At 46.7% G+C, this 14,650-nt stretch overlaps 5 protein-coding genes across 5 annotated transcripts; 2 read left to right on the top strand and 3 right to left on the bottom strand.

Annotated features, from left to right (window-relative positions):
- Positions 1 to 24: 24 nt before the first annotated feature.
- Positions 25 to 1,358, bottom strand: GLAREA_01351 (uncharacterized protein; the record flags this gene model as incomplete). The annotated part of the gene is made up of 2 exons (XM_008088567.1): positions 25 to 911; positions 959 to 1,358. 2 exons carry the CDS (start codon positions 1,356 to 1,358, stop codon positions 25 to 27), a joined length of 1,287 nt encoding a protein of 428 aa, XP_008086758.1.
- Positions 1,359 to 2,608: 1,250 nt separating this feature from the next.
- On the bottom strand, positions 2,609 to 2,992 carry GLAREA_01350 (uncharacterized protein; the record flags this gene model as incomplete). The annotated part of the gene is made up of 1 exon (XM_008088566.1): positions 2,609 to 2,992. The coding sequence occupies one exon, from the start codon at positions 2,990 to 2,992 to the stop codon at positions 2,609 to 2,611; it is 384 nt and encodes a 127-aa protein (XP_008086757.1).
- A 1,039-nt stretch (positions 2,993 to 4,031) lies between these two features.
- Positions 4,032 to 5,447, top strand: GLAREA_01349 (uncharacterized protein; the record flags this gene model as incomplete). The annotated part of the gene is made up of 1 exon (XM_008088565.1): positions 4,032 to 5,447. The coding sequence occupies one exon, from the start codon at positions 4,032 to 4,034 to the stop codon at positions 5,445 to 5,447; it is 1,416 nt and encodes a 471-aa protein (XP_008086756.1).
- A 1,883-nt stretch (positions 5,448 to 7,330) lies between these two features.
- Positions 7,331 to 7,756, bottom strand: GLAREA_01348 (uncharacterized protein; the record flags this gene model as incomplete). Its single annotated transcript, XM_008088564.1, has 1 exon — positions 7,331 to 7,756. One exon carries the CDS (start codon positions 7,754 to 7,756, stop codon positions 7,331 to 7,333), a length of 426 nt encoding a protein of 141 aa, XP_008086755.1.
- A 1,406-nt stretch (positions 7,757 to 9,162) lies between these two features.
- On the top strand, positions 9,163 to 9,694 carry GLAREA_01347 (uncharacterized protein; the record flags this gene model as incomplete). Its single annotated transcript, XM_008088563.1, has 2 exons — positions 9,163 to 9,544; positions 9,687 to 9,694. The coding sequence occupies 2 exons, from the start codon at positions 9,163 to 9,165 to the stop codon at positions 9,692 to 9,694; spliced, it is 390 nt and encodes a 129-aa protein (XP_008086754.1).
- Positions 9,695 to 14,650: the final 4,956 nt, after the last annotated feature.

Genomic DNA, 14,650 nt, shown 5'->3' with positions numbered 1-14,650 from the left:
ATAAATCTCCTCGGTAGGAGGTAGTCAGGGATTTTGTGCGATAGTGACTGTCTGACTCTCTGTTTCTGTTATCAAATTTTTGAGACTTTTGAAGAGTTCCTGGAAATATTCAAAAGTTTGACGATCTGGGCTAGCTTCCTTAGCTGCCAGTTGAGAGCACTGCCATTGCATTTGTCTTGATGAGTATAATAAGATCCGTGTTGATAACAGGTGTTCCTGAAAAGTCCAACCGCGCTTTGCCCGAAGAGATCGCGATATACGGGATTCATCATTGCGAGGATGGCGCACGACTATTGGAGATTTTGCAGTTTCCCCAAAATCTGGATGGCGCCAAGGTAGGGTGCAGTTCCAACCGGTCTCTCTTTTATTTAGAAACCCTGAAGACACACAACTTGTACTTGTTGCTGCGATTGTCAGGATAGCATTCTTGTATATATCGCCCATCAAAGAAGCTTGTATCTCCCAATCCCTTTCGCTGTCTTGAAGAATACACAAAGCGTCTATCCATAAGTATTTAAGCCCTAAAGCTCTTGTAACAAGAACAGCGTCACGAAGGGTCGAAGGGAAGCTCGATGAGGGAAGGCCTGTTTGGAAGTCTGACATTGACCTCTCCGTCAGCTTGAAATCAGAATCGCCGCCCCAGACATAACTCAAAGCAACCCAATTTCCGATTTCATTCTCAGAACTCAGATACAATCGGGGGTCTGTAGATGATTCTCCGACGTCTAGCACCCGTTTTGGAAGGATTCTCTGTAGGCTTTGCTTAGCCCTACACTCGAAATGTTCGTGAAGGCATTTTTCAAGCCACCGGGTACCAACAGACAGACACACGTCAGAGCCCAGGTATTGTGGTGTCTCATCCTGAACCAACTGGTTCAGAAGACTTTTGTCTTCTAGCGGCATTTCTTCACCTTATGCAAATTAGCAGTACCCATCGATCTTTCCTGCTCCCTCTCACCTTTTAAAGTGCATATCTCAAGTCTTCTTGGAACATATCTAAGATGTCCAGGGTCAACCACGACATACAGAACGAGTTTCGAACTGAACTTCGAGTCAACGACAAGAAAAACAGGTCCATTTTCCCATCTTCTAGGCCATTGAGGTGAACTGCACAGGAATGGAAGGGTTTCGACCTCAAAATCATCACATCCCCAAACTAAGCGACAAAATTCGCAACCGTCAATGGCTGCATCTCGGAGTTCTTCAAAGCTAGCATGATGTGGCTGCGTGTTTGGGCTTGTAAATATATGTTCATCACCGCTAGTCGTGTATTCATTGCTCGTGTTACGCACCCATTCGTGATATGCCAACACGAGGCTCCGGATATCAATACGCTGGCAGACTTCGCAGAGAGGCATGGTTAAGATACCAAATGACAAGGAATTTGATAAAGCAATTAAATATGTCTCTCGCTCTGTCGACTCAGTTGGGAGAGAGTAGAGAAGGAAGATGAAAGATAATACTGCGGGGTAATGAGATGTCGCTATAATCACCCGAAGAGTCAGGCTGCTTTGGGCATCAATGTTGGGGTCCAAACAAATCCCTTCATAATATACGTATATAGCCCCCTAAAGTTCAAATGCATAATGAGTACTTTTTTAGGGGAAAGATAAGTAATGAAAAGTCGCGCTTGCCAGATACCTAGGTAGTGTTCACTGCATAAACAACCAAAGGATTTAGTTCACTCGAAAGACTAGCCGAGGCTATAGAATACATAGTCACACAGAACATTACCTCATTCTCATCTCAGTCATCCTTAGCTACAATCCCAGAGCGAGCTCTCAGGCAAAGTGCTCGGTAATGCTGGCTGCTGACAGAGGCAAGGGCAGAGTAACTGAGTTGATACTTAACGTGTAATAAAAAATCACAAATAGAATTAAAAAGTCCAACCAAAACTTAGTGTATTATCGATTGTCAATACATTTTAAATCATATTCTGTTTGGTACTGTTCATTACATCTCCTCAAGCAGCCTTGGTGCCTTTTCAAACTATTACAAAAGCGGATTGAAGGGTTGCAGTGTAATATGTTTGGATATCATAAGTACAAAGAGTAAAACCAAACAACCTACAACGCCAATCGTCCAGCGATGATCATCAGATGATCATCCGAGTAAAACAAAAGTCAGAGGTAACTAAATTGACCTCGCTCAAAGCTAGTAAGCGAACCTTCTGAGAAAGCTGTGCATGGGAGTCCAAACTAATACGTTCTGTGTAGAGTCAGTCATTTACCCTGAAAATAACCACGAAAAAAGCTGGAGGAAGTTACGTACCCGGTCCTTGGAGCTATAGAATATTTAGCATGTACGTTGACAGCGTGGAGCGCGGGTGCATGTTCCTTGTTCCACGCCCAGTCAATGGCATCAGAGTGCGTTCCATCGGTATGCGATGACCTATTGGAATAAGGAACTTTTCAAAATGATCCATTCGCCCCGTAGCAGAACTTACGAAGAATTAGTTAAACTTTATGAAATGTTGGGTATCTTCTTCTCACCGATAAGCCGCTTCTTCTCTCTTTTGAGCAATGCCGTAAAGTCGTGCGTGGTTGGCAGGATCATATAACCTGGTTCCATCTCGATCGTGGTCACCAGGTAATTCTCGTGGGAGCGTTTACATTGCTGTTACTCCTCTTTCAGCTTCAGAGATCTTGAGTGTTTGGATGGTCGCTTGGTATTGAGGATGATACTGTTTGTAGGCATCCTGGTCGGCCTTGAACTTGTTACGGCTGTTCTGAATATCTGGTGCCCAATCTCGATTATCCCCACCACCGATCATTTTTCGCTGGCTCCCTACCCTAACCCTTTTTTTTGGCAAGACCGAATAGCCGTCAGGTGGGTATCGCAAAGAAGCCTCGGCTCTGTATGTTTGTTCGTCTAACTGTGTATAAGGTTTTCGGTCGGTGATAGATCGCTCACGCAGGACCTCAGGATGCTGTGGCGGAGAAGGACATCTTGGTGTAGTGGCCCACGAAGAACTTCGGTTGCTTCCAAACATGACGGAAAGAATGATTCCTGGGGTAAAAGCAAATGTAAGATTGTAAGATTACAAGAGATGAATGAAAGATACAGAAGTGTACGAGGAGACTGCTGTTTGAGTGAGAGAAGGTTTGAAAGGATTGTTGATGACTGGGAAGATTTTGAATAGCTAATATTGCTGAAGTGTGGAAATAGTAGGACTTTTATGTTCTGAAATACTGAACAGAGATTGCAACGCGAAGCTCATACTAGGGGGGGAGGACGGCGACTAGTTGACATTCAAGCGCCTGGTTTAGAGGCTTGAGAGCTGCTCTTCCAAGTAGCAGTCAACAATGAAACTCGACCAGGTCAATTTGCTGGCCGATAAGTTATTTTAAATATAAAGAAAGTGCTAAGGGCTTCCGAAACGTCCAAATGGTCCGGCGAAATAGTTCTCTCAAGTCGATATGCTCTGAACCCACTCTGGCGCGTCGTCACTAACGCGGACCTCGATCGAACTAGATTTAAAGGTTGAGGGTATATTTAGACTTACAAGGCTACTACAACGCGACCCAAAGGGTACGAAACGGGCCACTAGCTAAGCTTCCAGGTTAATCTCACAGTTGGTGTCCCGACTCCCGCAAGGTGGTTAATTGCTCGGAGAGCTGAGAGGGCAGTAGCCGCAGACAGTTGTATAGTAGATGTTTTCATGGCAGAGTTACGGCCAAATATGAACCGTTCGACAGGTATGGTTGGCCTGGTAGGTCGTCAGGTACTTGTGACCAACAGTCGCTGGCGCCTCACAGGGCGGTTGAGGTGCTGTAGTAGAGATCTTGGCGTTGCTGACTAAACCGACAGGCGCTGAATGGGCCACCAACCTCCCCTCGACAAGCTCCCTCTCCAGCGCTTAACATCTAATTTGATCTTTCGAAGGTTGTCGATTTTTAGAACACAAGTGATATCGACAGCACAGTGGATCTCATTCAAATGTTTATGCCACTTTCCCACCATTCTGCCTCTTTTTCTGTCCGTACGCTACCCAGAATTTAAAGGCAAAGTTGAAGTTCGACCTGTTCACGATGGCCTTACTCGCTACCTCAGTCCCTATGGACAACCGCAATAGATTTGACTCGCTACCAACCGAGATACAAGCTTGCATCTTGAAGAGTCTTCCAGACATAAAGACATTGCTGACTTTACTACGTGCTTCGCCTAGGTTTCTTCAGGTTTACCGGCAAGTACGTCAGGACGCCATATCCAGCATTGTTTGCAACCAGATCACCCCAGCTGCATTACCTCTTGCAATATCGGTGCTCAACCTCAAGCACATGAGATCATATCGGCACCCTCGTTCGGATGTGTTTACGTTTTTAGAGACCTTCAAGCAATCCCCACCAAACTTGCCGGAGAAACGATTGTCCCTAGAAAATGCAAAAGAATTGTTAAGAGTGCAATATTTAGTGGAATATTTTGTAGAAGAGTTTCTCACTGATCGACTTAAGAATTTATCCGAGCATCTCCCTCAAATAACCCCGGCTATGGTCGAGGGTAAGGAGGTGATTGACTTCACCGGCCTTGAACGCCAAAGACTATTTAGAGCCTTTTACCACATGGAACTATACGGCATTCTTTTTGAAGACTCCGAAACAATGACGGACAACATAACCGCGGAACAACAATCCTCTCTTTTCCTTACAAAACTCTCGGACTGGGAACAAGAAGAGTTTCTTTGCGTACGGCAATTCCTTTTCGATGGGTTCTCGAGTCATCTCGACCGCGTTGAAGAAGATTTTACAATAGCGTACAAAGAAGATGGGCCACCTGAGGATGTCGTCAACTGTGCCTACGACCACCGCTTCGATATCAATTATGGTGAGTTCTACTACTTTTTCTCCATGGACGGCCACTCCGCTGGTGTTCAATATGCTTGGATGGAGGAATGTTTACTTAGAGGTCTGCTTAACTGGGGAGACGTCTGGAAAGCAAAAGACGCCGACACAAGAGAAGATTCACTAGGTGATCTTAATCTTTTCCGTCAAGGAAATAATATGAAGGAAGCTGTCAATTTACTGCCTCTCCTTCAATACCAACCGGAAACCGAAATCCCCACGGGTCAGGACTCTATCGAAACTTCCAATGCTGCGTGGCCATGGGCATTGCAACAGTTGCCACGCTCTCCACTAGTTGTATCAGAATCTTGGTCTCGCATTAGCCAGTTTGAAGGACTTAGGAGCTGGGGTTATGCGATATGGAGCAACGAGACACTCGAATTATTTGGTTTGCTTGAGAAAAGAGATCCCGTGGGATGGGTTTATAACAAAACGATTCCCAAGTCACTAAAGTACCATACACCGTCAAGGTATGATAGAAAGCGGAGGGGCGGTCCTTCTGTGGAATCCCGTACTCACAGTTCCATTTACGACGTGTGGAGAAAGAAAGCTTTGGATGCTGTTCCAGTAGAGAAGCTGGTTCAAGAGACCACTGCAATTCGCTGAGTATATGGCGACTGCTGGAAGCAGATCGAACAATAGGTGTGGGAATAGACATGGCGAAAAGATAGGGAAGCCTGCGAGTGTTCAATCACAAGCACCGCCCGAGGATGGAAGTTATCAGAGGAGAGCACCAAGTGAAATAACAAGACCAAATGGTAAGTAGTTACATCAAGAGACTGTTGGATTACCTGAAGGTGAACTTCTCAACCCCCAATCGTCACCACCACTCACTCAAGAAATTAGAACCCCGAGAAGGATTCACCACGAGTACGACCCACGAAGACGATCAAAGCCTCCCATACAACCAAAAAATAACAAAAATAATAAAATAATAAACATTCAACAATTAAAACGGCAAATATAACATCACCTCCCCACCCCGAGTTCCCATCCCATGGTTCCAGCACAGGAAACCATCCAAATCTAGTAACTTACTCAAATACGCACATCTCGTATCTCATACGACCCACGTTATCAAATCCTACCTCCTGCGCCTTCCACGTTTTCTTATTCTGCAGCGGCAGTTCTAGAAGCTCGATACCATCATACCGTTGCAGTCTCCGAGATAAGAAGGGGGAGATAGCTGCATTAAGACAATTTCACGACCAAGCTGGGGAACGGAAATCCGTTTCAGGGAGGCGCTTAGAGACAAACATATAGATGGCGGGTGTGGAAGGTGGTGGGGGAGATGTATCTCCCACGTGGACGTGGGGTGTGGGGGTCGGATTTGGGATTCCACGGGTTTGGGATGTGGGATGGTATCGCAGGATGCGAAAACGTGGGAGATGGAATGGCGAGAGATGGATGGATGGTTGGGTTAGTGTTCATATCAAGATAACTAAGATCCGTGTATCGATGGAGATTTCTTTTCCGCCAACGCGCAATTCAACATGACGAAGCTGCGCGGCGGAATTAAAGAACGAACGGGTGAGGCGTAGAAGGCGGCGTGGAAGTCTACGAGATGAAGATTGGATTTCTTATCTCCTTCACCACACCCCTCAGGGCAATGGGGAGGTCCCCGAGGATACGGTACCCAGCGTGCGTTCCAAAACCACACACAACCTTCCTAAACCAGTACTTCTCGAGCAGCGCATGTCGTGTCAATCTGGTCGTTCCGGGTGCGTGGGCGTCGGGCATATTAAGGGTTCGAGTTTGAATAAGGGGTGTTGTAGGGATGAGAATAAACAGAGAATTAATTGGGAAGTTGATTAAATGATTAAATTAGTCGTGCTGGTATGGTATGGGATTATTATTTTCTGTAAAGCTGGCAAGTCAAAGCTGGTAAATCCAAAGGATTCGTCCAAGGTAACATTGCATTCCTTCCACATCCATATCTTCGCGAGATACATACTTCGTATGTAGTAGGCAGCGGCTTGGAAGAACTCCCTAGTCCATTATACTGAGTACCTAATTCAAATCATAACCAAAGAATCACCACCTCTCGCACAATCACGTCCAACAAAACCTATCTACCAAGTATGCCAAAATCGGACGCGCGATCGCGCAATGGCTCAACTGACCTGGCAAATCTTTCTTAGCAGATATCTTGATCGTGTGGGACAAAAGCAAACAAACGGAAAAGTGTCAGGTGGAATACAGATCTGGGATTTTTGGGTGCTGATCACGGGATTACGACGTCTGGACTTGCGAGAGGGGAGGCGGGACGGTGGGCCGTGGTGAGGCACACGGGGTCAGAAGTCGTTTTTTTGGAGACGTGATTTTGGGCTTGGTGAGGAGGAGAATTGAGGGGAGTTTTTTCTTTTTTTACGGCCGATATCGCGAGGGCGCTGGTAGCTGGATCATCTGCGCTTCAATCATTGCTGTTTGGTATCAGCGTGCGATGAACGGTTTTGTTGTACCAGATATCTGAACGTGATCACGACCCCTCATCTCACCAACTTGTATTTTGCCTGAATTCCTCCGTCCTCGTCCTCGTCCTCGTACCCTCGGTGTATCTTTGCTGGGCTCCGGAGAATCTGTCTCCATCTCACGTGCAATCCCAAACTCCTCACGCGGCGCTTGCCCCCCTCAATTAACCGGGCGCCACATGCCCAAACCAGCTCGCGAGCGTCAGCTCTTGTGTAGCCATGTCCCGGGAGCATGATTGGTGCGCGCGCGCGTTTAGGCAAAGGACCGAACGTGGATGCATGGAAGGGTTTCTGGGACGCTAGAAGGGGGATGCAGGTACCGAAGAGAGAGAGGAGGGGGATGATCAGCTGTGAGGATTTGGTGTTGTACAGAGTTTGCTGAGGGTGTGAAGGAGATGCTGATGGTTCGTTGATACACACGAAGCGCTTCGTGGCTTTGGACATGGAAGACATGTGTTTTCTTCCATCGCACGTTTTCAGGTCGGTACTCGTACTTCTTCATGCGCATAGTCAGGGGCATCGTCCATGAACCCTTTTTATCTATCTCGCACTCAAACAAAGCGTTTGTTCGCGACAGACCAACATCCGGCACTTGCAAGTCGGGTCGCGAGAAGTACATCCGCGGTCAGACTCCAACAACAGCTCTTCCACGAGGTGTTGGGTGTTGGTGTCTCAATTCGCACGCACGGATCAGCGATTTCCGTCAGACCCCGAAATGGACATTCTTCAGCGCGAAGCGAAGATTATCACCCTGGTCAATATGATGAGAGGAGTTTGGTATCATGAACCATGAGGTTGGGTAACGGACTTCTGTTTCTGGAGTTGGACCGGCGATATATACTTTGATAGCAAGGGGGTTGCAACTGGGGGTAATTTCGGGGAGACCAAAGTACCTCCGTACCTATTCCAAAGCGGGAAGAAGCAGCGTTGAAGAAAAGTTTCCAATTCCTTCTCGAACGCCGCATCGACCACTCTGATGTGCGTGCGAAATGGAACGTCGTTTCAGGGTTTGGAACACGGAATAATTATTTTATTCTTTTTTATTTTATTTATTTTGGAGAGAGACATGGGATGGGATAGGGACCCGACGATTGCTGGTGCAACGGTCTGTGAGCGGTTTACTCTCCGACCGGAATCGAATCCCGAGCAGCACTTATGGGGACGCGATATGCTCGCATTTGGCCATGAGATGCTTGCGTTGGGGTTCAAAGCCCTGAATCAGAATCGCTTTGGGTGCGTAGACCTCGCGGGTCGCGTGGGTGTTTGCTGGAGAGTGTGTCTGAGAGGTGGAAAGATGGTGCCATGTGGTGCGATAGACGGTGCGTTTCAATAGGGAGGTTTTGCAACTTGTAGGATTATGATTATATAATTACGAGTCATATAATTGTTAATATTTTCAAAATAGGAGGTTTTGTAGCTTTTGGGACTCGGTTCGTGATTTAGTATGTAAGAGAGTGTTTCGACCCGAATAACTTTCTAATTAGGATAGATTTTCTTAATCCTATCTAAGTCCTATAGGACTATATAGTCCTAAACGCGATTTTGGGATATAAAGTTCTATCGGAGCTCCGAAAGAGAGAAAGTATAAATTATATAAAACTATAACGCTAAACTATAATAGAAAGTTAAACGGTAATCCTAAATTCACAAAAACTCTCTAAAATGCTGAACTTGACGATCTTGTGGTCTGGATTCTAGAACTTTGTTTGGTGGTGCGAACGTTCGAAGGATGCAAAAGCCACTGCGATGCGACTGCAGCGATTTGAGATGAACATGCGGAGTGCATTCGAGTACCGCGTTTGAGATCCAACATCTGTCTTCTTCGAGTACACACTCAACAAGGCATCAACATGCACTCCTCCTCTCCCTCATCACCAACCAACTTCTTCACCTCCTGCTTGGCTTTCCATCCTCCATTCAGATCGTCACCGCCGGATAATCACCCCCATCCCACAATTCTGCAGCCAAAACTCCCGCTACCGCCCCGGACCCAGGGTATGGGATTCCGTCTCCACGGGGAGCGGGGAAGCGTGATGCCGGTTGGACGCCTCATCCACCTCCTTCTCCAACTTGGTAACGATGGTGGACGAGAGAACAGGGCTGCAGATAAGATACCGGATGCCGTAATGGTTTGCGCCTGCGCGGTGTCTGGTGTGGTAGAAAAATGGCTGTTTTTAGAAGAAGAGGGGATCTGGATAAATATGAAGTATATTTACCGCGCGATACCGATTGGTGAGTATACGTTCGTGATGAGATGATTTTATGTATGTAGGATCGTTACCGGATCTTGGGATTCTGTGGACGGTGGTTAGGTATTAGGCTGGTGATGCCTATTTGAAATATATATTGTTTATTTCTAATGATAGATATATAGATACATAGGTACATAGGTACTTGGGTATACATAGGTACGTACAACATTTCCATTTCCACCTCCTCTCTCCTCGTACCCTACCCTTTCTTCCCTCTCTTCCCACCCCTCCCAAACACCATCACAGCCCTTAGAGGCAACAATACCACACGCAACACAGGTGTCACAAACGCCTTTCGCTCGTCCCCCATATCGGGGTTCACGCAGATGAGGATCCCGATGGCGACGAGCAGGAAGAAACTCAGGAGGAGGATGTGGGTGAGGAGGATGATGAGGAGCGTGGTGCTGAGCGTGCTGAGGGAGGATTGGAGGGTGCTGAAGAGGGGGATGGGGATGTGGGGGAGGGCGAAGGATATCATTTTCGTAGGTGTATGGTAAGTTGGTGTAAGTGAGTTGGTAAGTAGTTGGGGTGTTTGGTGGGTTGTGAGGTTGTGAGGAATGTGAGAATCAGCGACGATGATTTTCGTGATTTATGTGATACAGACAAAGAACTTTTTATTAGACGCAAACGGCCAAACCCGCCTAACAGTAAAATCGACTTCTAACTACTATCTACAAATCAATTAGAAAAAAACATCTACATCACCCTTCTGTCTATCTAACTAAGGTCGTCCAAATAACACATCTCCCTCATAACTCACAACCTCCTGCCCCCCAACCAAAACCAGCACAGTTACAATACATTGCCTTGCCAGTACTAACCACAAGGCATCCTCTCCCCTCTAACCCCAATCCCCGGATTCTCCTCTCCATCCCATCACAGCGCGTCGCAAGGCTTTCACGACATCCTGCGCCTGCGCCTGCGCCTGCGTACAAGTACATATGTGGATGTGGGGTAAAATACCACCCCACCAGCGGGGTCCAGGCAGCATCGCCGTCACAAGACGTGAAGAAGGAATGTATGCTTACTTACCACTGATAACCTTTTCTAAAATAAGATAGAGCTGAGATAATAATGATGCGCTTTTGTTAGGAGTTGTTTTTGTTTAAGGCTGGGGTAGGGTTTGGGAGATGGTAGGGGAGGGCTTTGTTTGGTAAGGCGGATAGACGCCCAAGATATGGAGGAGGAGAAGCGTCAGATGATGCTAAAGAATAAATGCGTTGTCATACCTGCTGTTACGATCACCTCTCATCATCCTCACTATCTTGCTCACATACCCTACCTACCTACCCTTTCTACTCCCCTCATACCCTGCCCCTCACACCATCCGTCTCATTCTCCGTCCCTACCTCCAGGCACGCCTTCCATCCCATCATTCTAGAATACGATGATGGTGTCCTTAACCCAGGGCAAAATGAAGGGGTTTGTTGACAGAACTAGGTCTTTCGACTGACAACACACCCCGAATGTCTTGCATGCTGGCGTTGGTGTGTCTGGTGATGGGTGTGGGGCTGAGCTTGGTACAGTAGAGATGCTGGGTTTGGGTGTGTAGAGATGCTATTTGGAGGGGGTCAGGGTTTGGATAAGGGTAAGAGCTGGTGTAAGAGGGGATGTAAGGCGCGAAGATCCGCGGATAGAGGGAGATGTTACGCGCTGAAGGTACAGTCAGATTGTGTTGTATGGTGTTGTTTTTGGGGGGGGGATGGTGATGGTGTTGAAGAATTGGTAGAGGGGGTTTGGTGGGCGTGTATTTTGGGGGCTAGGATTATATCGTGAGAATAGAGAAGCGCATTTCGGCGGTGTAGGTTCTAGGTAATTGAGATATTGATACACAACTTTAATCAACTATAGTATAATTAAAACCCAAGAATTATTCCAAACGACGTATATGTTTCATGAGTTGTCCTCCCATCTATTCATTACACCCTCTCACCCTTCCCCTCTAACACTCTATCCAAACCCCTCCAAACCCCTCCAAACCCCTCCAACACTCCCTAACCCAAACACTCCAGCGCACCACACCATCAACACCCTCATCAACGCATGACACCCCCCACAAAGACCACGCCCCAAAACATGTCTTCCGTACCTGAAAACAAAGCAAGACATACGGTCCGTAGCAAGCTATTGTATACGCACCAATTAAAAAATTGCAATACACTAATTCTTTTCGACTAGGAGAGATGAGTATTTCGGTAAGCATGATAGAATTTGTTTTTTAGTCGCGAAATAAAAAGAGGTTTAAACGTGCTCGTGCACTTTCAATACTCTATTATAAATTTGAGAGCCTATCAACCTACTCACGCGCCCAAAAATCAACCTCACCATTCCTCTCCCATAGTAAATTTTTTCCTCTTCATCTTCCCCTTATTTTTCCTTTTCATCTTCTTTATTATCCCATCATCCACCTCCTCACCTTCAATTCTTCCGTCATATACGGCACGGCCCTTTCCCCAATTATGCCGTTTCCATCTGTCGCTCTCACATGACCGCACCCAAACGTGGGGTGTTGTGGGGGAACGAAAACTGGATTCTAGACCCGTGCTTTGCCACGTGCGAGTTTGGTGGTTTGGCGCGCGAATGAGATCGTACTCTCAGGTTTTATCACTTTTATATAAATGTATATTATTTACGTAGGTGTATTTTCCGTCTAACAGCAAATACTACGTATATCCCGAAAATCTCACCTACCACCGCCGGGGAACCCACCCGGTCCGCGGTTTTCATCATCTATCATATTCCGAGAAGAACGAGAAAACCGAATGGTAAGCTGGTGGTGTAACCATCCATCCAACAAACGGAGTACTTGTAGCTAAATACGACGCTGTAGGATGTTGCGCTCGAAGGAAGTGGCGGGGGTTTGAGATTGGGGGTGGGATGTTTGGGGGTGGGTGTTTGATGTTTAGGGGTTGCTTTTGAAGGATTTGGTGAGTGGGAGAGGGTTTAGTTTACCGGTGAGGAAGGATAGTTGGTGTTTGTTACCGTTTTAATTACACGATACTTACACGGTACACCATCTATTTCTCCGTTACCTTCATTACAACTTTCAAGCCTCTTCATCTTTCCCCTCCCCTCTCTAAAATCCACTATACTCATCACCCGCACTTCCCCGTCCCCTCCCCTGCACGCCACTAAGTGGGGGTTTACGTTCCCCAAACCCTTCCCTTGGGATTTCGTGGGGGAAAGCAGTAGTGGAGCACGTTTTGTTTTGGTTTGGATGCCTTCCTCTTTTGGGTTGGGTTATCGCTGGACTGGGTTGTTGCTCGGGGTGGGTTTGTGATGGAATGGATTTGGGTTTGGAAGGGGATGGTGAGGGTTCAGGATGATTTGGGTTTGGGGGAACGAGAACGAGGAGGATGGATATGGTAGGGATGGATGGTGAGGGAAATGTATATTGTGAGGGAAGGTGATGTGATGGGAATAGATAGAAATTAACGAGAAGTAAATGGATTATTTGATATTGACGTATTTCTCAGCTTTGCAAGCTTTTTACTTGCTTAGAGTTATCTTCCAGAAGGCATCGTGCTATTCCCTTCCAGTAGAGGAAATGTGTGTGAGTTCTCTAGTATGGAAATAGTTTATATCGTGTCCTCGGTGTTTTCACATGATATGTACCTAGGTAGTTAGGATTCTGGATAGCTATACGATTCAAGTGAAACTCTTGGATGGTAAAAGGTACTGTAATCTTTCTGTACACAGGTGTGATTTATGTGTTCCACCATACCTCAATAATCTATCCTTTCGCCTACTTCACCATATACTCATCGCCTCATATTTCCCTTCCGAAGTCTCAACCCTCATCTTCCTCCTTTTACATCTGTTCTATACAATTCATTTTCCCACATGGCAAACAAGCCACCTCTCCTACAATTAATTTATCCAGTTCATCCCCCTCGCCTTCCCGACCGGCCCTTCTCCATCCCCCCGGGATCCAGACTTACCCCATATATTAAAATGAGAGGCAGACCGGTTCCTCGGGTCCCTCGCGTTTTATATTACCCAGACCCGGCGCACCGGTGGGTGTAGACGTTTAAAAGTTGGGAGTACGAGTTGGGGAAGTGAGAAATGTGAGTTGTGAAGTTGGAAGTGCCGGACGTTGAAGTTGGAAGTTGGAAGGAGGAGAGGAGGTTTGGTAGAGGGTTTGGGAGGGGATTTCGGTGTGAGATAGAGAGAAGAAATACGTGCACTTGTACAACAGTATCAACTCGGCTCTTGAGTCAAGATACCTTCATACATATCACAAAATGCTTACTCAGATCTCCCCAAAATTCTTCATTTTCACATTCATCCACCCAACCTCCAAAACCCAACACATGCAAATGCAACTGCAAAAGCCTCATCTCATTCCCGAAAAAACAAGCGCGCATCCCCACTTCGACTCCGCACACAGAACGACCGAGGAATCAGTACCCGACACTAGGTAAAAGCCCGGTTGATAAAAAAAAATCGAATTAATTCGGCCGAGAACGTAATAATGCCAGCAAAAAATCCGTAATTGGCCCGAATGAGAAATGGACGAAAAGGTCCAGAGATGAGGCTGTGAATCCGAAAATTGGGGAATTGAAAAGTACCTGCGCAGGTTGAATTGGGAGTACCGTCGTGAATGCAGATGCAGCCAGTGGTAAAAGGGATGAAGCCTGAGTGGTAGTCATGAGTAGGCTGCCATCTGTACAAAGGGATTCATCACATCAGCTGCACCCGCGCGCATCAGATTCCAGCGTATGAGATGAGGCTTTTGTCGCCTGAGGTCGCTGGACGTTCATGACTACGTGTGTGTTGGAAGGCGCAGTATGTGTATTTGGGCGATTCGAATTGGAATACTTGCATTCAAGGTAAGATTTTGGGCAAGATCATCCGAGTTCTGGTGATGACTGGAATCTTACTCTTGAATGTAATGCGTGACTTGGTGGCGATCGTCGTGGTACCTCGCTCGGGATGAATACCGCGACGATTTGAAGTCACAAGCACGGGCGAGGCTGTATTCGGGAGGAGATTTTCCAGACCACATGATCGCTTTTCCCCAGGTCGAGATTCTTGCCCAGCACGATGCTCACGCCTCATTTCTCCGCAAATCAATACGTGCTTA

This window comes from Glarea lozoyensis, assembly GCF_000409485.1.
Source record: "Glarea lozoyensis ATCC 20868 chromosome Unknown GLAREA7, whole genome shotgun sequence".
In the NCBI taxonomy this organism is placed as follows: Eukaryota; Fungi; Ascomycota; class Leotiomycetes; order Helotiales; family Helotiaceae; genus Glarea; species Glarea lozoyensis.
Note: the sequence above shows the minus strand (reverse complement) of the source record. Positions and strands in the feature narration are given on the sequence as shown.